Here is a 23,371-nt window from a genome sequence, read left to right as displayed (position 1 = left end):
CTATGTGTGGCCTCTTCCATGGTGGGTGATTAATGCAATTTGATCTGGAGTTCTTATATGCGGAACCATTTGAGACCTTGTGGCTGGAATGCACTGGATCTAGAGAGCCATAGGATACCCAAAGGTACCAGATATATATGTTGGTTTAATCTCTGCAGTTGGAGATCCACTTTTTCTGGTAAGAGGCTTAAGTGTGGTGGAGGGCTTGTGATTGTGTTGAATATTTAACACTCTTCACACTTTCGGTAGAATAAGGTTGCATAATGACAAAGATGAGAAGGATGAACTATTTTTTCACTTCTTTTTCTGAAATATAATTGTGATTTATTACTTTTCTGTACTGTACATATTCACATGAATTAGCATTCTTTGCATTTATTCTTTGCATTTGTTTATAGGGATTTGCACCATATAATTTTCATATCAGAAAGCGCAAAATATTCCAAAGTGATGCCATGCTCCCACTTGGATAGCAGTTTAACATCATCCTGCACAGTAAGAGAATGTTGCAAAACCTTCATATGTCTACTCAGGGTTGCCAAGCTAAACATCACAAAGGTGACACAACTCAGCCCTTGTGACAACATGCAGACAACCGCAAAACTAAAAAGTGAAATTCTACTGAGCATTGCACTTTTTCACTGGACAGAAAATGGCATGCTCTTGGCCACTGCACTGTGTATAAATTGGCTGTACATTACAAATCCTTGACCCTTGCATAATGTATCCTGGGCCGTACATTACATATTGCCAACTGTTGCATTCTGTATGTTGTGTTGTTGTTTCATACTTCCTACCACTGCACTCCTATTGTACAAAGTGGGTTTATGTAATGTGTGGCTCTGCATACTTAATGCAGTAATCAGGAGCACACACATACACACACACACACATACACACACACACACACACACACACTTTTCCAGTGACCCCCCAAGCAAACAACATTTTTCTTCTGACCCCGCAAAAATTGTCCTCTTTACCAATAAAAAAATACCCCCTCTCACCTGCCTATGCAAATTCCAAATCTCTTCCTACCCCCCATATAGCAAACATTTTCTCCCTCCCTGAACCAAAAATCCCCTACCGTTCAAGCAAAAATCCTTCTTCCCACCCAACAGGCAGACAGGAGAGAGCAGCAAAAGAAAACCTTACCAGACTTTAGAAGCAGAGCTGCACTCCGTGCTGAGTGAGTGTAAGTTCATCCAGTCTTCCCCTCAGCTTTGTGTGATGTGATACACCAAAGGCAAAAGAGAGTCTGGGAGAGCTATACTCAGCTCTGCACTGCTCTGTATAAGTGCTTTACCACTATGTAGGCACACCTGCATAGCTGTGAGTGTAGCAAGACCAAGCTTTAAAGGAACTCCTGCAAAGCAATAACAATTTAGCATCCCTTGACATGTGGCACAATGTCAGAAACCTAAGGCATGTGCCTCAGGTGACTGAACATAGTGACACCTTTAACACTTAGAGACTGGTATTCCTATGACTAATAGACCAGAGTACATCCATATTAACAACTTTATTGCAAAAAATAATAACAATAATCCAAGACATTTTTCCGTTTTACCACCAGCACCAGGTCTGTTCTTCAATAAAATTTCTAGGGTTACAGCATTGGGAAAAATTATCTTCTCTCTGAGACTTGCAGCCAGCATATGACTTGCATCTAAATAGTTATTTAATATGCAAACTGGAAAATGGGATTCTGGATCCCATGTCTTTATTATTTTTGAAACTGATTAAATTAATTGAGAATCTGGCAGCATGTGCAAAGGTAAAGGAAAATACCTACTGTATTCTTTTAAAGGTATGCCTCTTTTTAAAATCTAGATTGAAGCAGCAAGGTCCTTTTAAAGATTACTTCAATCAGGCTATTTTTTATACATACCTACCGTGCTGCAATAAAAAACCTGTGTGATCTTAAAATGAGCATGCATGTCTAGAAGCATATATTTCCATTTCAGATTTATTTTTAAATTTATTTTAATCTTTGTCATGTATTCAGATTGCAGTCTTTAGCATTTGACATGGTTAAGGTGGCGTCCCAGCAGTGGTGGCAGGAGCTGGTAACAGTGGCAGACCAGGAGAGGTGACAGGGGCTTGTATTGGTGGCAGACCAGTAGATTGGCATGAGCTGGCAATGGGAACAGGCCAGCATAGGTGGCAGAAGGTGGTAATGATGGCAGCACAGCAGAGGGTGGACAGCCGGCAGAGGTGACAGGGGCCAATAATAGTAGAAGGAATCAGTTTCTGGAGGGCCAGGTGACAAGAAAGATTTAGTCAGCAGCATCAACTGAAATACTTTTTTAATCATTGCTGATCAAAGACTGGTTCAATTTTATGAAAGTGAGCTAGTCCACAGTGTAAAGAGGCAGCCAGATTTGGCCAGTGGTTCAGCATGGAGACCCAATAATCCATTGGGTTCTCACTTCAAAGTGTTTCTGCATCAGCCCTACAGCTCAAGTAGTTTGTAATCATATGTTTAAGGTGCTACCTATAGCTAGGCCTATCCACTGTGGTTGGAAATAAGACCCTTTTCACTGACCTGAGGATCTAAGGCACATTGGACATGAGACACAGGCACATAGAAGGCACATTTTGACCCTCCTGATGAGATCTGCCATTTTCCTTTTGTATCAGGAATCCAAAAGGGTGGTATGGTCTCTCTCCTTTATAGCCTGAATGGCCCTGTGGCCCTTGTGTAGACCTCTATGCATGAATGAGCCAATCTGCCACAAATTGCTTGCAGAAGACCCAGAGTCCTTGGTGATGTTGAGGACAATAGTGTACTCAACAATATTATCCCACCCACGTACAACTCCTGGGGTTTGGGAGGGCTGAAACATCCTCTGGAAGTCTACAACATTTCCTCCACCCCCTCCTCACCCCTAGTTACCCCAACTTTCCTTCTCTCAGTCCTCCCCTGCCTCCTGCTGCCTCTGCTCCACAGGGATATAGGCAGTAGGCAAAACATCCTGCTGGTCCTGAGACATCTCTTCCTCTTGTTCCTGCTGTTGTGCCTTCTGTGCTCACTCCATTACATAACTCCAGTGGGTGCTTCAGTAAGAACACCAGATGGATTGTGACTGGATGCCACCCGTATTCTTAGCCAATTGACATCTGGGCCTATTTTGGCATTTCTCACATAAATGATAAAATCAGCATTTTTTGCTGTAAAATTACTTAGAACCTGAAAACATAATATATATTCTGAAAACAGAGATTCTGGAGAATACAATGGTGGTTGTTGTAATTTTGTATGTAGCAAGATATTAGTGCAGCCATTTATCAGTCACAAATATTTTCAAGCAAAAATACACCTAAATGCATTTTAACGCACACAAACATAATATAATATCCACATTTTTGGTAAAATATTAAAGATGATGTTACCGAGCAAATAGATACCAAACATGTCAAGATTTAAAAGTTCACCCATGAAATGGTGACAAACTGTGTTTCCAAAGAATTTCCATAGGTAATGCTATAAAAGCCTTTACAGGTTACCAGTTTACAGTTAAACATGAGCTCTGGCGCTAGAATTATTGCTCACACTCTGACATTCATGGTGATATCTCACATGTGTGGTGCAATCAGATTTTACATGTGCGTGCGAAACCTGCATATATGTTTGCATTGGCATGTGGGGCAGGGGGATGGGGGTGCTTTATATTTTTAAAATATTATTGTTTACACTTTTTTTCCATTTTTTAGTCAACATTATTGCTACCACAGGAGATAAACAACATCCCTTGTGATAGCTTGGGCAGTACAGGTAACAGGTACTCTTTATTCAGAGATCAGAGATGTATAGGACCCCTGATCCCTCCTCTGCACTCTAAGGTAGCTGATAAAACATACATTAGTTTGATTAGCTACCTCCCTGGCTGGTAATTGCCAGGTAAACAAAGAACCAAAACTGGAAATGACAACATTTCTGTTGTTTCTGGCTCCATTCCTCACAGAGGAGGGGGAGGAATAGATGTTTCTCCTTCTCCTCTGTGCTCAGCTGACCAAACTGCTTCCAGCCCAGGAATGGTGGCAGGTAAAAATGGGAGGGAGTCCCCTTTCAAGCCCTGAACCAGCAAGATGGACACATTGCCTTCCACATGCTGGTGGAAGACCAGGATGGGCTTTGACACAAAAAAGTTGTGGCTGGGCTCCTACCACTGTAGTAAAGTACAGGCCATAAACTTGCATAAGGGGGGCCATTCCATTAGCTGGAATGGGAGCAACCACATTTTTCCAAGCTTGCATTGAAATCTTGGGCATGACAGTGATTAGGGGATATTTTAAATGCCTCTTCAGCAGCTGTGGTAAAGATATCTGCCTATTCAGGGAGGCTTCTATAAATGGTGGTGCACAAATTCATGTCACTCATGCATGTGTTACCCAAATAACTGCTAGTTTTACCATGGCTAATACAGTGATTATTATGACAATTTGCAGTATATTTTTGTTTAGAGCACAAAAAATAAAAATTGCATTGGTGATCAAATACCACCAAAATAAAGTTCTATTTGTGGGGAAAAAATGATATAAATATATTGGGTACAGTGTCACATGAACGCACAATTGTCATTTAAAGTAGTGCAGTGCAGTATCGTAGAAAATGGTCTGGTCATGAAGGGAGGGGTAAATCTTCCGGAGGTCAAGTGGTTATTAAAAGACCACATAGATCAATTCTTGCTAGAAAAAATATTTTAAGTAAAAGATAGCATGGATTCATGAAAGAGAAATTGTCAAACAAATCTGATTTCGTTTTATGAGGAGGTGAGCAAAACCTTAGACAAAGGCGTGGCTGTGGACGTAGTATATTTCAATTTTCAAAAGTGTTTGACACAGTTCCCCACACACCTCAATGCCCTGATTAATTGGGCAACTATGTGGCAAATATTTAATGTTGATAAATGTAAAATTATGCATTTGGAGGCTAGAAACATGAACACATCTTACATACAGTACTAGGAGGAGAACAGCTGGGAGAGTCAATGCTGGAGAAGGATCTGGGTGTTCTGGTAGATCATAGGCTTAAAGAGTAACTCCACATTTGTTGAGAAAAAAACATTCCCCTCTGGGTGGTCTAGGTACATTGCCAGATAGTTCTGGCCAGCTCAGTAGATTGCTTTAAGAAAGGCCGGGATTCTTTCCTAGATACACATAATATAACCGGATACTAATTATTTATGGGTAAATTTGATCCAGGGAACATCCAATTGCCTCTTGGGGGATCAGGAAGGATTTTTTCCCCTGCTGGAGCAAATTATATCCTACTTTATTTGGGGTTTTTGTCTTCCTCTGTATCAACTGTGGGTATAGAATTGTATATATAGGATCGTATAAATATTGTCCCCTTCTATTAGTTGAACTGGATGGACTTGTGTATTTTTTTAACCAGACTAACTATGTAACTGTATGTAACTCTCTTCTTGAACATTGGGCATCATGGAGGCATTTCTTTCCATGACAATTTTGTAAATAAGGTTAATAGAATCTTGCATTAAAGACCAATTTGTAAGTGTTAATATATGCATATGCAGGTCTATGAAAAACATTGGCCGCTGCATTAAACAAGAACAATACCTTTTCTGGATGCTTCGAAGCTGTCATAGAGGTTAATTCTTTGAGTATCATATGTTAAAGTTGTATTTGGAAGTAAAGTTCTGTTTCTGTTAATTGTATTCACTGCAAATCTGAAGGCTAGTTCTTCTGCTCCAAAAGGTCCAGACTCTACATATTCAAAAATCCCCCCTACAATGAAAAAAAAAAAAAAAAGATTAGGGAGGACATAAACTTAAAAATGAATGTCATACATTGCACATATTTAACACAGCAACATGCAAAAATCTTTGTGTTTTTTTCCAAATAGTGCTTTGTTCAGACCTCAAAATCATCAAGATCTCTGGACCATCCACAAATTAGTCTCTCAAGTTCTTGCCCTTTCAGTAAAAACACCAAGGAATAATATAATGATACATTTCTTAAGAAATAGTAGGCTACATTCTATATGGAACATCTATAATTTCTAACTGTCAGTTGTTAAGTTGGACAAACATAAAAATATAATACATTTTTTTCCCCAGGATTTGTTGTGTTTCTGGTATTCAAATATTTATGAAAAAAATCACAGACATGTGAAGATAAATTTTACTTTGCTTTTTACACGCTGCCTCTTTATCTATATTATGTTTGCTTTTGATTTATCTCAAAATAGGCAATTGACCCAAAATAAAGGATATGTGTGATACATTCTGATAATGTGAGACACTGGGGTTGATTTACTAAGGCCCCTTTCACACTGGAGCGGTTTGCAGGAGCTATTGCCCGAGGGCTTTCACACTGGAGCGGTGCGCTAGCAGGATGGAAAAAAAGTCCTGCTAGCAGCATCTTTGGAGCGGGGAAGGAGCGGAGTATACACCGCTCCTTCCCCGCTCCTGCCCATTGAAATCAATGGGACAGAGCGGCTATACCGCCAGCAAAGCGCCTCTGCAGAGGCGCTTTCTGGTGGTTTTTAACCCTTTCTCAGCCGCTAGCGGGAGGTAAAACCACCCCACTAGCGGGCGAATACCGATGGTAAAGCGCGGCTAACAATAGCGGCGCTTTACCGCCAACGCCGCCCCCACCCCAATGTGAAAGGGGCCTTACAGGGTTCAGGCTATTCACTTAGCAAAGTGAACTTTCACTTTGCAATGAAATTTTCACTTAACTTAGTGAATGAGATGAGAACCTTTGATTACTTCAATCATCCAATCATTTACAAAAATCATGTTTGTTTTATTTTTCTTTGCATGTGATTGAGTACCACAGTCACTAAACTAAGGAACATTTCCTTGCAAAGTGATCATGCAGTACTATATATTTAAGTTATATATTTAAGAAGCAATTATAACACTGGCCTTACAACCTGTGTACCTTTCAAACACTAAGTCAACTCAAAGGGAAATAAACTTAAAGTAATAATAAACTCTCAATTGTTAAGCACTTTCAGCAATTTAATCACTAACTGGGTATGCAGCTTCTTTTCTGTTAATCCTGATAATTAAGTGATTCACCAGACCATGCATGGAAATTGTCACCATCCCTTGGTAATACATAGAATAAACCTCAAAAATGGGATTTTATGGCCAATTGAAAAAAAAAAAAAAAAAAATATATATATATATATATATATATATATATATATATATATATATATATATATATATATGTATATATATATATATGTATATATATATATAGAGAGAGAGAGAGAGAGAGAGAGAACTTCACATATAGAAAATGTACTTTATTGTAGAAAAATTACTTTAAAAAAATCTCATATTAATAATAGAAAACATTGTAAGAATAGTACTATCAACACTGCACATTACATGAATGATATTTGTAAACATTGCACATTTGGCTATTTGTGGTAATCCCCATCTACTTGCTGTTCCCTTGAGTCATGGATTTGGACAAGGAAAACTGCAGAGGGGGATATCCAAAGCGTTTCAAAAATATTGTTATGAATCTTCTTCAGGGATTAATACCATTTCTGAAAAAACAGCTTCAATTAGTAAAACATTAATACAAATTCATATGTGAGTATGCATCTAAAATGTCATTAACATGCACTTTCAAAGAATGTGTATGTTTAGCAGAAGCACTCCTCCAAAAAACATGGATGCCAAATATCGGCCATTGAAGGCTAGCCTAGGTGGATGCCAGATATCCAGGTCCAAAAACTGGCAGATATCACTAGCCTAATGGCATTAAAGGATACTGTGGGCTGGGGAAAAAAAGCAGAACAAATGATGATCAATCCCCAGGAAGAAAATGAGTCTCAATTCTGGGGGATAAAGGGTCAGCCTGGGGTATTATTCCCCATAAGACTGGCCCAGTACCTAATAAAAGATTGCTTACTTGAGATGTCCTTAGATCAACCAACAAAGTCCAAAGTTCCCATCTGAAGATGTAAAAGTGTACAAGAAACAAGGTTCCAAAGGTAGGCGGTCAGGGAGAAGGAGACAGCATGGCAAACCACAGAGGTGTGGGTCTTGGTAGAGAAAGTGGAGCAGTGGAACACTTTCTCTACCAAGACCCACACATCTGCACCAAACAAGCCCTATTCATCAGAGATGTCACCCTTTTTTTGCCTCACTCATAATTATTTCCAGTTTGATGCCAAGTTCTACATACAGACCCAAGGCACGGCCATGGGAGCAAATTTTCCCCCTAGCTATGCCAACCTGGCAATGGGATTTTGGGAAGACCACTCTATCTGGAAGGATAACCCCTATGCCAAGAATATTGTCTACTACAGATGATACATCGATGACATAGGCATCATTTGGAATGGATCAAGATCACTGGCAGAATCCTTTGTCTCATACTGCAACTCCAACCAGCTTGGCCTCTCCTTCACACATATCTGTGACCCAGACAGATTAGCCTTTCTGGAGCTTGAGCTATGTCACATAGAAGCTACAATATATGCCATGAACTACACCAAACCCATATTGGGCAACTCCTATCTCCATTTTCAGAGCTGCCATCAGAGCATGCCATCATCATGGACAGTCAACATACCGAAGAGCCAATTTTGTAGACTTCGACATAACTGCACACGCAAGGAGGACTACATTCTTCAGGGTACCCATTTCAAACAAAAATTTGAGGAAAAGGGATATCCCCTAAGCTGGTAGATGAGGCATTCAATCTGTACCTCCATGGACACTTCTCTAATTCCATTGTAACCAAATCCAGAACTGAGAGCATACCTCAGCCACTCAGGTTTACAACACACTATCACACCCAACATAGGAGAATGGAACACATCTTCAAACAACATTAAAGCATACTCCAAGAAGATCCTCATTTACAATCATCCATTCCAGACAAGCCCAAACTTTCCTATAGACGAGCTCGCAACATCAAGAGCAAAATTGCTCCAAGCAAACTAAAAAATGCAAAACCACCTATACGACCCACCCTTACCTTCTTGTCCATCAAAGGCATGTACCAGTGCCGCAAATACAACTGCCTTACCTGTAAACATGCCCAGCATGGTCAAAAAAAATTTAAGACCAAGGGCAAGACCTACATGTTTAATGATTTTTATAACTGCTCCACCGAATTTGCGATCTAGTGTCTTTTCTGTCCCTGTCACCTACTTTATGAAGGCAGAACTATTAGAACTGTCAGAAAAAGATTTGGCGAACACAGACGGTCAGTATAAGATGGCACTTACAAACCTAGTGTTGTCAGACATTTTCTAGAATTTCACCATCAACAATCCACAGACCTTCAAGTTTGGGTGTTGAAAACCATTTCCAAGAACCTTCCCAAATCTAAACGGTTCTGCAAGAGAAACTTTTTGGATATACACTCTGGGAAGTATGGTGTCAGGGGGCTTCAACGAGGATCTGGAGATTCACTCCGTCTTATAATCCATTTTTCTGCATAAAGTCATCTAGAGCCTAATCCACTGGCCTATCTAATAATCATTTTCATAATTTCAATTATCTTCACACATATTCACACTACTTACATCTACATTCATACATATAATGTCCTTTTTTTATTATTATTTTTTATTTTATTTTTATCTCTCTATATAAACATGTGTACACATATATGTATACATGTGTATGCATCCACAATTCTCTATATAGAATTTTCCCACTTTCAATAGAGCCATTATGGCCACCCTCTGAATCTGCACGACCCTAACCAATTTGTGCTGTACTTATCCCCTTTTTTTGCTCATGTATTACCAATATCCACCATTTATACCAAATATCTCTTTGCCACCATTCCATATAACCTTGCTTACTCTTTTGAAAGAGAATATTCATTCTTAAATCCATTTTTTATTCCCAGTATTCATGTACACCACAAATCCCCCTATGCCTTTTTTTGCTGCACTAAAAATGTTACCTCCAGACCACCGTAGCAGCTTGCAAAGGACACTGGGTAATGTAGTTCCTCCCTCCTCCATTTCACCATATAAATATTGCCTCATTCCATCATGATGCTATCAAAGCCTGAAGAAGGAGCGCTCATGCTCTGAACACACTCCTGCTGACCCTGTGCCTCACATTCAGTGACGTCACAGCCGACTGGGAGGCAACTGCTGCCTTGACTAGGAGCCTTGGAAACCCCTGTAGCTAGCGAGACAGCAGCAGCACCCCACAACGCCGGCTATCTGGATCAGGTCTACACAGTGAGCCTCCCCTTGTGACTAGCCATTTTAACCCCTACCCTGTGAGTTAATTCTTATTTAAATTTTTTATCTTAATAAATTCATCATTAATCATTTTAATATACTGCACTCAGATGAGTGCCGCTGTTCTCCACATTATATATCCTTTAAGTTTCAGCATCCTAAAGAGTCACCCTTGCATGCATTGACTAGAGTTGTGTCTTCCTACACTATGTACATCAATAGAAACATACAGCCGCGAGGGCGGTACTATACAGCGTCATTGCATCACTTCCGGTTTCAAGCCGTGGAGCATAGATCGCTCCAGTTTCCTGTTTTTAAATACTGTTTTTGCTTTTAATGATTTTTATTAAATGTGAGTACCCATCAGTACTATTAATACATTTTTGGATATTTGTACAGTATCACACTATGGAGTCTCTTTCCTCTCTACATGTCGGCAACATCTAAGAGGTTAACAGTGAGGAGACCACTTACATCACAGACAAGGAGGCACTTGGAAAACACAGGACAGGAAGTTTCCTCCCACTCCACAGGCTACACAGTGGCTCATACTGTGAAGGTGAAATACCTCCTTGTGGGGTGAATAATAGCAGTGAGTGCATTTCTTATGGGGCACTGTTTTCCAAGAAGCACAGAACAATTTGAAGGAGCACATTTTCACTTTATTGGACTTTTTTTTTATTTTTACACCAGGGTTTAAGGACGGTATATGCATATTTCTGAACCCAGTTTCACAGCAGCAATATACACCAGTCATATATGTTGGATTTTTTTTGCACAGGAATGTCACTTTGAATTGCAGGTTTTGCACAGGATTGTGTTTATTTTATTTTCATTTGAACATAACAATGTATATTATATATAAGCAGTTAGGAAGTTTACACAGTAGGATTTTTGTGTGAATATACAAATATTTATTTTCTGCGCTTTTATTGTCACTTTTTGCACTAAATGCACCTGTGACACACACCCCTCAAGTATTTAGTGGTTGTATGTCACCTCTTAAGAAGAGCAGCACCATACCTATCCCCTCTTTTTCACATTTCTCCTAGATTTTCGTTAGGGTGAATTTATTTATAGAGGCTGCAGCTCCTCATTTTTCATTTTCACCATAAGCGTGGGGGTCTAACAATTTTTTCAATACAGCCGTGTAGCCTAGCCACTTCCCGCCCAGCCCATAGCAGATGACGGCCGGGCGGTGGTTCAGTAATCCTGACTGAGCATCATATGACGTCCAGCAGGATAACATGCCACTGCGCGCCCGCGGGGGTGCGCATCGCGGCGATCTGTGGAGCGGTGTGTCAGTCTGACACACCGCTACACTGATCTTGGTAAAGAGCCTCCGGCGGAGGCTCTTTACCACGTGATCAGCCGTGTCCAATCACGGCTGATCACAATGTCAATAGGAAGAGCCCTTGATCGGCTTCTCCTCACTCGCATCAGCCGATCGGCAGCTCTCCTGACAGGGGGGTCTGTGTTGATTGTTTATCAGCGCAGCCCCCCTCAGATGACCACACTGGACCACCAGGGATCACCACTAGGACCACCAGGGAAGGGGGCAACACGTGGATGGCAAGGTATGTACCCCTTGGCCATTCACATGTGCCCAATGTGCCCAGTCAGTGCCCAATCTGTGCCAATCAGTGCCCACAAATGGGCACTGATTGGCACCATTATATTGCAGTGATGCCTGGCAATGCCACCCTTAGGGGCATCAGTGCCACCAATCAGTGTCATCAGTGCCACCCATCAGTGTCCATTGGTGCCACCTGTCAGTGCCCATCCATGCCCATCAGTGCCCACCTATCAGTGCCCATCAGTGCCCATTCGTGCCACCTATCAGTGTCACCCATAAGTACCCATCAGTGCCACCCATAAGTACCCATCAATGCCACCTACGAGTGCCCATCAGTGCCGCCTATGAGTGCCCATCGGTGCCACCTATGAGTGCCCATCAGTGCTGCATACCAGTGCCACCTATCAGTGCCCATCAGTGCCACCTATCAGTGCCCATCAGTGCCTACTATCAGTGTCCATCATCAGTGCCCATCAGTGCCACCTCATTGGTGCCACCTCATTGGTGCCACCTCATTGGTGCCCATCAGTGCCACCGTATCAGTGCCTGTCAGTGCAGCCATATCAGTGCCCATCATTGAATAAGAAAATTTACTTATTTACAAAATTTTTTAACAGTAACAAAGAAAAACTTGTTTTTTTTTTTTTAATTTTCGGTCTTTTTTTATTTGTTACGCAAAAAATAAAAAATGCAGAGGTGATCAAATACCACCAAAAGAAAGCTCTATTTGTGGGAATAAAATGATAAAAAAATTGTTTGAGTACAGTGTTGCATGACCGCGCAATTGTCATTCAAATTGCGACAGCGCTGAAAGCTGAAAATTGGTCTGGACGGGAAGGTGTCTAAGTGCCAGGTATTGAAGTGGCTACACAGTGGCTCATACTGTGAAGGTGAAATAACTCCTTGTGGGGTGAATAATAGCGGTGAGTGCATTTCTTATGGGGCACTGTTTTCCAAGAAGCACAGAACAATTTGAAGGAGCACATTGTCACTTTATTGGACTTTTTTTTTTTACACCAGGGTTTAAGGACGGTATATGCATATTTCTGAACCCAGTTTCACAGCAACAATATACACCAGTCATATATGTTGGATTTTTTTTGCACAGAAATGTCACTTTGAATTGCAGGTTTTGCACAGGATTGTGTTTATTTTATTTTCAATTGAACATAACAATATATATTATATATAAGCGGTTAGGAAGTTTACACAGTAGGATTTTTTTGTGAATATACAAATATTTATTTTCTGCGCTTTTATTGTCACTTTTTGCACTAAATGCACCTGTGACACACACCCCTCAAGTATTTAGAGGTTGTAGGTCACCTCTTAATAATAGCAGCGCCATACCTATCCCCTCTTTTTCACATTTCTCCTAGATTTACCTTAGGGTGAATTTTTTGATAGAGGCTGCAGCTCCTCATTTTTCATTTTCACCATAAGCGCGGGGGTCTAACAATTTTTTCAATACAGCCGTGTAGCTTAGCCACTTCCCGCCCAGCCCATAGCAGATGACGGCTGGGCAGTGGTTCAGTTATCCTGACTGGGCGTCATATGACATCCAGCAGGATAACATGCCGCCGCGCGCCTGCAGGGGCACGCATAGCGGCGATCTGTGGAGCAGTGTGTCAGTCTGACACACCGCTACACCGATCTTGGTAAAGAGCCTCCGGCTGAGGCTCTTTACCACGTGATCAGCCGTGTCCAATCACGGCTGATCACAATGTCAATAGGAAGAGCCGTTGATCGGCCTCTCCTCACTCACGTCAGCCGATCGGTGGCTCTCCTGACAGGGGGGTCTGCGTTGATTGTTTATCAGCGCAGCCCCCCCTCAGATGACCACACTGGACCACCAGGGATCACCACTAGGACCACCAGGGAAGGGGGCAACATGTGGATGGCAAGGTATGTGTTATATGCATATTTCTGAACCCAGTTTCACAGCAACAATATACACCAGTCAAATATGTTGGATTTTTTTTGCACAGAAATGTCACTTTGAATTGCAGGTTTTGCACAGGATTGTGTTTATTTTATTTTCGTTTGAACATAACAATATATATTATATAAGCGGTTAGGAAGTTTACACAGTAGGATTTTTTTGTGAATATACAAATATTTATTTTCTGCGCTTTTATTGTCACTTTTTGCACTAAATGCACCTGTGACACACACCCCTCAAGTATTTAGAGGTTGTAGGTCACCTCTTAATAAGAGCAGCACCATACCTATCCCCTCTTTTTTCACATTTCTCCTAGATTTACCTTAGGGTGAATTTATTTATAGAGGCTGCAGCTCCTCATTTTTCATTTTCACCATAAGCGCGGGGGTCTAACAATTTTTTCAATACAGCCGTGTAGCCTAGGATGGCAAAGCACTCCCCTGCTCCTCCCTCCTCCGCCCTTCTCAAAGGTAACAGACTGGCTTGAAGCTGAACTGTCCACTATTATCTTTCTTTTCTGTGAAGACAGAAAACATTTCACATTCCTAATATGTGTATTCTGTACCATATACTTGTATGAAAAAGTATCCCACTCTCTTTATATTGTTTCCTTTGTGTGAAATACTTGTATGAAAAAGTATCCTGCTCTCTTTATATTGTTTTCTTTGTGTGAAATACCTGATGTTCCTGCTAGTTCTTTGCTTTCCTATTAAAAACTGACTACACTAGGTATGAGAGCACCATGTGTTCAGTTTTCTGACTATGCTGGGAACTACCCCCTGCCCCGCCCCCCATACCCCCCGCACAGCCATGGGAAGATCAGTATGCTGCTGTTTCTCTGTCAGCTCTCTGAGCTTTTTATGCAGCTGAGAACAGAGGGTATGTGATTACTTCTAAAAAAGGTAAAAAAAGATATTTAGAATGTTTTTTATATCTATACACAAATGTTTTGCCTTTGATTTACTTTTTAAACTGAATGGGTTGTTTTACAAGGTAAGGGTTTACATATACTTTAAGCTACAAAATGCTGAAATTTTAATACTACTTTAAGCTTACACCTTGGAAGCCCAGCTTTAATGAAAAAAAAACAGGGTATGAGATGAACAATAAACCAGAAGTCCCAATTATCATAGAGGGCCTTCATAAAATTGGCAACTTGCAGACCAATTGAATGTCATTTTCAAAAAGATTCTCATTAATAGTATGAATATTATCTTTATACTTAGATTATTATAAGTAATTTTTCCATTCAAATACATTAGCAAACCATTCATCCATTTATTTTCATTATTGTATTAATGGTATATCATTATAAAGGTGATGACATGGTGGCTACCAGAAAGTATAATGCTATTGTGATAAAAGACATTTGTGATTATTACTAATCTGCCTAACAAAATCTTTGGTATCAATACTAAATTATGTTAACCACAGGAGGTAAGCACATATCATATTTATGGAATTAGTGGGATATTATTCAGTGCTTTGTAAAAGAAGATTTTTGTGACTGTTACTGTAAGATAAAGAACAAGAAAATAATATGACACAGAATGCGGTCTCCTGCTGTGAAACACACGCTAGCTCTATTGTTGCCAAAAAGCTACATCTAAAATCGTAATTATAGAAAGACTTCATTGTTTACCATATTTATTAAAGATCACCAATAAAATAGACAAACTTATTGAAATATGAAGTTTAAAATGAGCTGAACTCACTTCTTTTTTTAATGTCTTCCAAATACTTTCAAGTGGCAATGTATTTCATCTTGGTAACAATGTATGCCAACTGATTGTTTACAACCTGAATCTGCACTAACATTATGTAAAGTTAATTTATGAGACAGATGAAATCAATACAAACTCAAGATTGAAATTTTGGAACCATTTATGGGGTATTAATGTCTGTATGTATAAGCTATGGAAAAAGTGTTAATGCTCTTGCGTTAAACAATTTATTTCTACAAAAGCACATCTTATAAAAGGCTATAGGTCATATATTCATTGAAAATAAACTTCCTAAAGTTTCTACTAGTTCATATCTTTTCCATTTATAAAAGTTTGATAAGAAATGTATTTAAAGTAGAATAGGTTGATGAAAGCAGTTCTTTAATATATACTATAAAAAATCATTGCAGTAGGGATGAGGAAATTGATCCACACATAATGAAAATTGATAAATCACAAACTTTTTTGATTAAGTATAGATATTAGGGGTTGACTTAAAAGAAGGGTAGAAAATGTTTACTTTGCAAAATGTTCTTTTACTTAAATTGAAGAATGAGGTTTAGTTAGGTGGAAATTCAGTTTTTAAATAATAATATACAATAATGTACAAGTGAAATAAAAAATGGATTTTTGCTCAAACTGCTCCACGACATTCCTGCTTTTCAATACCAAATGTGCTCCAGCATTTATTTAAAGGTGTATGTACATTAACAAATGTATTTTAGCCCCCCCTTCTACAAATACTGTACCTGTTAGGCATGCCAGTGAAGTCCACCTAATGCAGCTTCCCATGGGGATGTGTCAATGACGCTGCACTGCTCCTGAATTAAGAGGAGAGCTGCCACTCTTATGTAGGCTGTGCATGCTTGCACTAGAGTGGGATAAAATGTTGCAGGTAGCATGGCTATTCGTAGTGTTACTGATTCACAAGCCTGAAGCATGTCATTAAGCAGCTAGACACACTGTTTTATAGATTGACAGCATTGCCTCTATTTCAGAAATCTTTCCACTGCATGATTTGGTACTTATTTAAACTCTTATACATAAGCTTTTAGTTGTACTTTAAACTAAGAAAAAATACATTTCCAAAGAGAGCTCCACCCTTTTAATAAATGCATGCCAGTTCATTGTCCTTTCTGCAGATCACCATAAAATCTATTAATCACAAATGTATGCATTCATGTAAAATATAAAAATCCAGGCAATCTAAAAAAACTTGCAATTCTCTGATTCAGGAGAATTAGTAAAACCCATATGTTGGGTCCATATGAATACTTCCATGCAGGTGTTTCAGACATTGGGTAAGGTTGAGACCAGACAATTTGCTAACATATGCATTCCAGAAACATGACCACTGGGGTGGGGGGGGGGGGGTGACTTCAGGCTAAATAAGTTCAATACAGTAGAACATCAATATAATCAGAGCAAGGGACATAAATCCATCACAAAATTTGGTAGCAGAAAATTGATAGTAGAATGCCACTTTATTGTGCAACCTTTTGATTCTGCTTCCAAGTTTGAGTCATTTTAAAAAATAAGTTGGGTGTGGAATAAAGTATCCCTTGTGTTAATTATCATGATGTTCTTGAAGGTGTTTTAAAGGCATGCACACTGTACAGGGTATATATAGAGAAAATTAGCAATCTGTTTCATATTGCAGTAAGTGCAATACATGGCAACAGTAGAAGAAACAGATTATTATACCACACTGTGGACTTTTTAATGGCAACTGGGCTGATTATGATATAAAGACTCACTACTGTTGGTCACTGCTTCTGAAAGGGCAGTGTGTATTGGCATATACTGTATATAATTAACCGTTATGTGCCTGGATGACCACGACAAAGCCTTTGTATGTGTGGCAAAATCACCATTTCCTGAAATCAAACTTAATCTAGGCCTCACAAACTAAATGCAAAGTTAGAGAGCATTTCCAAATCCAGATCTGCGCACTTTGAAAGCAACCATGCGTATAAATAATTTAATTTTGTGCTGACACATCGTTGGGTTTTATCTTCTTCTGCACCTATTTTTCCACAAAAAAAAATCCTCTTTGCTACCTTGAACAGTCTTGACTGCATTATCATCACTTACTACTGCCAAATACAGCCATTTGAATTTAAAATCTCTCCCCTTTTCTATGTTAAACTACTTATCACACTGAAAAAGTTAAGATTTTTGAAATGTCTCCTCTTCCTCATCAACTGTCACTTGCTTGGGTTTGGAAGAAATATATTGACTTATTACCATAAGTGTTGCTTTGTTACTTACACAAGAAGCAGAATACCTAACAACCATTGAAAACCAATATTACGATTTTTTATTATATTGAGCTATTAAGATTAATGCCCTGTATACACGGTCGGATTTTCCGATGGAAAATGTCCGATCGGAGCGTGTTGTCGGAAATTCCGACCGTGTGTGGGCTCCGTCGGACATTTTCCATCGGATTTTCTGACACACAAAGTTGGAGAGCAGGAGATAAAATTTTCCGATTTTTCCGTTGTCGGAAATTCCGATCGTGTGTACACAAATCCGACGGACAAAGTGCCACGCATGCTCAGAATAAATAAAGAGATGAAAGCTATTGGCCACTGCCCCGTTTATAGTCCCGACGTACGTGTTTTACGTCACCGCGTTCAGAACGATCGGATTTTCCGACAACTTTGTGTGACCGTGTGTATGCAAGACAAGTTTGAGCCAACATCCGTCGGAAAAAATCCTAGGATTTTGTTGTCGGAATGTCCAAACAAAGTCCGACCGTGTGTACGCACTATTACACTTTTACTCAGAAAATAATATTTGAAAGAGATTAGAAGAACTGAGTAGTGCTCAGTCACAGACACAATTATTGTCCTGTTCTTACTTTTAAATGAACTAGCCTTTCAGCCAAGAATGCTACCTCGGCTTGGCTAGTATGCTCACTGCTACTATTCCTAGCTCTGCTTTCACTAATACCTCACCATTTCTATTGTGGAATGATTTGGAACTGCAACATTGTATATCAGCATCACATTTACCAGCTCATATCTTTTAAAACTGATAACCTTTTAAAATACATTCCAAAATTACTAACCATTGGGAAGTCTCTCAAAAAATAATCTCTCCGTGGTACCTCATGCCTTATCATGTTGCATAGTTCTACCCTTATAAACAAAAAAAATTCCGCGCTAGAAATACAAAAGAAAAAGCAGCAGTAAATAGTGCGACAACACCAACAAAACAGATAAAATTAAATAAACTGCGCTAAAACAAAAGTTATATGTGTTGGAGTGAGTTAATAGTGTGACCTAACACCAACAAAAATATAAAAAACGAATCCAGTAAATTAAAAGTCCAAATTCCCAAAGTGGTAAATGTTCAGTATAAATGTGGATGCTGTTCCAAATGAGCTATGATTGCTCTTACCAGAACTCCAAAGATATAAGCGGATGGCAAAAAACCCTTGCCAGGGCCTCTGGGGTATTGGACCAATCAGCACCGTCCGTGGTCAGATCAAAATCCCCTCAATGGATGCAGGAGAGAAGCAAACACAAGAAAAACTGGCCATAGTGTAGTATGTTAAATGCTAGACATGGACATACGAACATACCAATCACCCTGGTGTGCACATAAAAACAACCAAAAAAAAGGGGGGGGGGGAGAAGTGAAAAAAAACCCCACCACCGTGGCTGTAGATTGTGCTTACCGACTCACGGTGATAAACAGGTTCTTAGTAGGTTAGGAGCTGACATGTAGCTGGCAAGGAGCACCCTGATACGTCCAGTGAACAAGAACAGATGATTCAGTGGTTGCCAATGCTTCCTTTAAAAAGTTTAGACACTCAGGCAAGCAACTCAAAATGTCTACACTGACACATAGGTTATCACATGGATCCCTTCCTCTCTATCCCTCTCTTCTTTCGAGATGCACTGTATTCGTCTGTTCTCTCCCATTTCTCTGAGGATTGCAGCAATTTATAGGCCTCCAGGACCAGTATCACGCTTTCTTGATGACTTTGCTGCCTGGCTACCCTACTTTCTCTCCTCTGAAATACCCACCATTATTCTTGGTGACTTTAACATTCCTGTCAATGTTAACAGCCCAACTACAGCTAAACTTCTCGACTTAACCTCATCTTTTGACCTAACCCAATGGACACATACTTCTACTCACTCCAATGGTAATACCCTTGACCTTGTATTCTCCCATCTCTGCAACCCTGGCAACCTCACCAACACCCCCTTTCCTCTATCTGATCACAACCTCATTACTTTCACTGTATCCTTGCCTCCAACCACCCATCCTTCCAAGCAGCAAACAATTACTTGTAGAAACCTTTGCCACTTTAACCCTTCTCTTCTCTATTCTGCTACTGACCACCTATATGACATAATCTCTCCCCTGTCCTGTCCTGACCTGGCCACTTCTGTCTACAACAGTTCACTCTCATCATCACTAGATGCACTTGCTCCTCTAACCACACGCAGAATCAGGCCCCGATCGTTACAACCCTGGCAAACTGACAACACTAGAAATCTCAAGAGACATTGCCGTGCTCTTGAACGACTGTGGCGTAAAACCAAATGCCTGCAAGACTTCACCCTATATAAATCTGCCCTTCTAAAATACAATTCATGCCTCCATGCTGCCAAACAAGCCTACTTTGTCTCTCTTATTAATTCCTTGTCATCCAGTCCCCGTCGGCTCTTCTCAACCTTTAACTCTCTGCTCTGTCCACCACCCCCTCTACCCACTAACTCACTCACTGCCCAAGAGATTGCCAATCACTTCAAAGACAAGATCGATGCAATTCGTGAGGACATCTCCACTGTGCGTACGTCTTCCCCACCCATCATACCTTGCCTAGCAGCACATTCAACACTCTCCTTTTTTGAAATGGCTACTACGGAAGAGGTTACAAAAATTTTCTCAGATGCCCACCTAACCAATTGTCCCTTGGATCCTGTTCCCTCACAACTACTATGGTCACCCTCTTCTTCTATCCTATGCTCCCTCACCCACATCTTCAATCTCTCCCTCTCTAGTGGCATTTTCCCCTCCCCTCTAAAACATGCGCAGATCACTCCCATTCTTAAAAAGCCCTCACTGGAGCCTACCGACCTAAACAACTTAAGACCCATCTCATTGCTCCCATTCACCTCTAAACTTCTAGAACGCTTAGTCTACAACCGTCTTAGCTCCTACCTCAATGAAAATAACCTTCTTGACCCCTTACAGTCTGGCTTTCGCTCGCAGCACTCCACGGAAACTACCTTACTAAAACTCACTAAGGATTTACTAACTGCTAAAACCAACAGCCAGTACTCCATACTCCTACTACTTGACCTCTCTGCGGCCTTTGATACTGTTGACCACCCGCTCCTTCTCAATGAACTACATTCCCTTGGCCTCCGAGATTCTGCTCTATCCTGGTTCTCTGCCTATTTATCACAGCGCTCCTTCAGTGTCACCTACAACTCTGTCTCCTCCTCTCCATTGCCCCTTTCTGTGGGGGTCCCCCAAGGCTCGGTTCTTGGACCCCTTCTCTTCTCTATCTACACCTCCTCCCTTGGTCACTTAATAACTGCCCACGGCTTCCAATCCCACTTATACACTGATGACACCCAAATCTATCTGTCTACTCCTCACCTCACTCCTTCAGTCTCCTCTCGCATTACTAACTTACTAACTGACATATCAGCATGGATGTCGCACCACTTCCTTAAACTAAATCTCTCTAAAACTGAGCTATTAATATTCCCCCCCGCCCGTGCCCCCCTTCATGACTTTTCCATCAAAATCAACAATGCAACCATCAGTCCCTCCCCTCACACCAGGGTACTAGGTGTAATCCTAGACTCTGACTTGTCATTTCAGCCTCAAATCCAATCGCTGTCAAAAGTTTGTAGAATTCACCTCCGTAACATCTCTAAAATTCGCCCTTTTTTAACAAATGAAACCACCAAGCCCCTTATTCACTCCCTTTTTATCTCTCGCCTTGACTATTGCAACTCCCTTCTCATTGGCTTACCTCTCCATAGGCTATCCCCTCTTCAATCTATCATGATTGCTGCTGCCAGACTTATCCACCTTACCAACCGCTCAGTGTCTGCCAACCCTCTACTTCAATCCCTACACTGGCTCCCAATCACCCAGCGAATTAAATTCAAAATTCTAACCACAACATACAAAGCCATTCACAACTCTGCCCCAAGCTACATCACTAATCTTGTCTCCAAATATCACCCAAATCGACCTCTCTGCTCTTCTCAAGACCTCCTGCTTTCATGCTCTCTCATCTCCTCCTCCCATGCTCGTCTCCAGGATTTCTCCAGAGCCTCTCCCATCATCTGGAACTCGCTACCTCCATCTATCCGGCTATCCCCTACTCTTGCTACCTTCAGGCAATCCCTGAAAACTCATCTCTTCAGGAAAGCCTATCATGTCTCCAACTAATCTCCTACCACTTCCACCAGCTCATTCCCCACAGTTACAACCTTTTGTACCACCTGCCCCACCCTATTAGATTGTAAGCTCTTCTGAGCAGGGCCCTCTTAATCCTATTGTATTGTATTGTATTATAACTGTATTGTCTCCCTTTTATATTGTAAAGCGCTGCGTAAACTGTTGGCGCTATATAAATCCTGAATAATAATAATAATAATAATAATAATATTGGTACATGTTGCTATAAGGCCTCTTTAACTGGTCTTTCATGGCTACAAAAATAACTGTCTGTTTCATTAGTCATAAACAGTAACGTTTTAATTAGAAAATCACTGAGATTATATTATATGTTTTTTCTCTATATTTAGACACACATATGGCTACATACATGGAATGGGATCTCTATACTAGCCCACTATTTCTCTATACTAGTCCATTATTTTTCCACTGATCTCTTGTGAGTCGGTTCTTATGTACATTTGATGTTTCTGTACTTATATTCTTTCCCTATTTTCCTCCCACCACCCCCAAACCCCCCCCCCCATTTTTCTATTGGCAGTCACACTTTTCGACCCCAAATAAACCTACGAACCATCATATATATTACTATCATGTTACATACGTCCACACAGTGTTTCAATGCTACCTAGGCCTGATGGGACTGGCACCATCTGATGAGTCCCGGCGGCAGCGATATCAAATTCGCAATATTTTTACTATTTGGTTATAGTCTTTTCTAGCTAGTCTACTAAAGTTATATTTATTGGATGTTTTGTATATTTCAGTAATCTGTTCTGTGCTCCTGAAGAAGCGCTTTGGCGTGCAACATGTTGAGCAAGTCATAGACATCAATTGTTATCATTGCATAGCTCTCAGTTTACTACAATACAACTACATGCAATAAGGATTGGTATTTCCAATTTCTGTATGATTTATCTCTATATTTTAGAGCTATGTATGGAGTGCATAATTGTAATTGTATTGCTATGAACTGATTTCTGGATCTGTCCTTTTTTATTCTTGCTTTTTAAACAATTTCCAATAAATCATATTTTTAATACAATTATATATAGTAAATATTGTGCCCAGAAAGTCCAAAGCCCAATTTATTACTATCTATAGATATGGCTTTTATTTTGTATGATAGAGCTTTACCTTGCATTTTTGGATGGAATAAAGAGTAGTTTTTGTATGTATTCTTTAGCCCATGCAGTGATGTCCATCACAAAATCATGGATAATTGTATTGTGGTACTGTCTGAGGGCCTGAAGATCACATATATTCAGTATAGCTTTTCAGCCTTGTCCCTTGCACAGAGAGATTTGGGTGATATCATATGCTGTAGACGATTATATATTTAAAGTCTTTGCAATTTTACATTCAGGAACATTATTCTGATTGTTTGACACTTTTAGCTGTAGATTTTCATAGATTGGTGAACCTCTGCCCATCTTTACTTCTAAGACACTCTGACTCTCTAAAATACTCTT

The 23,371-nt window shown here is 40.1% G+C and overlaps 1 protein-coding gene across 3 annotated transcripts in view; it reads right to left on the bottom strand.

The window, feature by feature from the left end:
• Positions 1-23,371, bottom strand: part of GRIK2 (glutamate ionotropic receptor kainate type subunit 2) — a 1,356,701-nt gene that overhangs the window by 924,983 nt on the left and 408,347 nt on the right. For all 3 annotated transcript variants that reach the window (XM_073627000.1, XM_073626997.1, XM_073626998.1), the window contains one exon: positions 5,587-5,754. In XM_073627000.1, coding sequence (XP_073483101.1) covers positions 5,587-5,754 — 168 coding nt within the window. The remainder of the gene's footprint in view (positions 1-5,586; positions 5,755-23,371) is intronic.

The sequence above is a fragment of the Aquarana catesbeiana genome, linkage group LG04, assembly GCF_042186555.1.
Source record: "Aquarana catesbeiana isolate 2022-GZ linkage group LG04, ASM4218655v1, whole genome shotgun sequence".
Lineage (NCBI taxonomy): Eukaryota > Metazoa > Chordata > Amphibia > Anura > Ranidae > Aquarana > Aquarana catesbeiana.
This window is presented reverse-complemented; position numbering and strand designations above follow the sequence as displayed.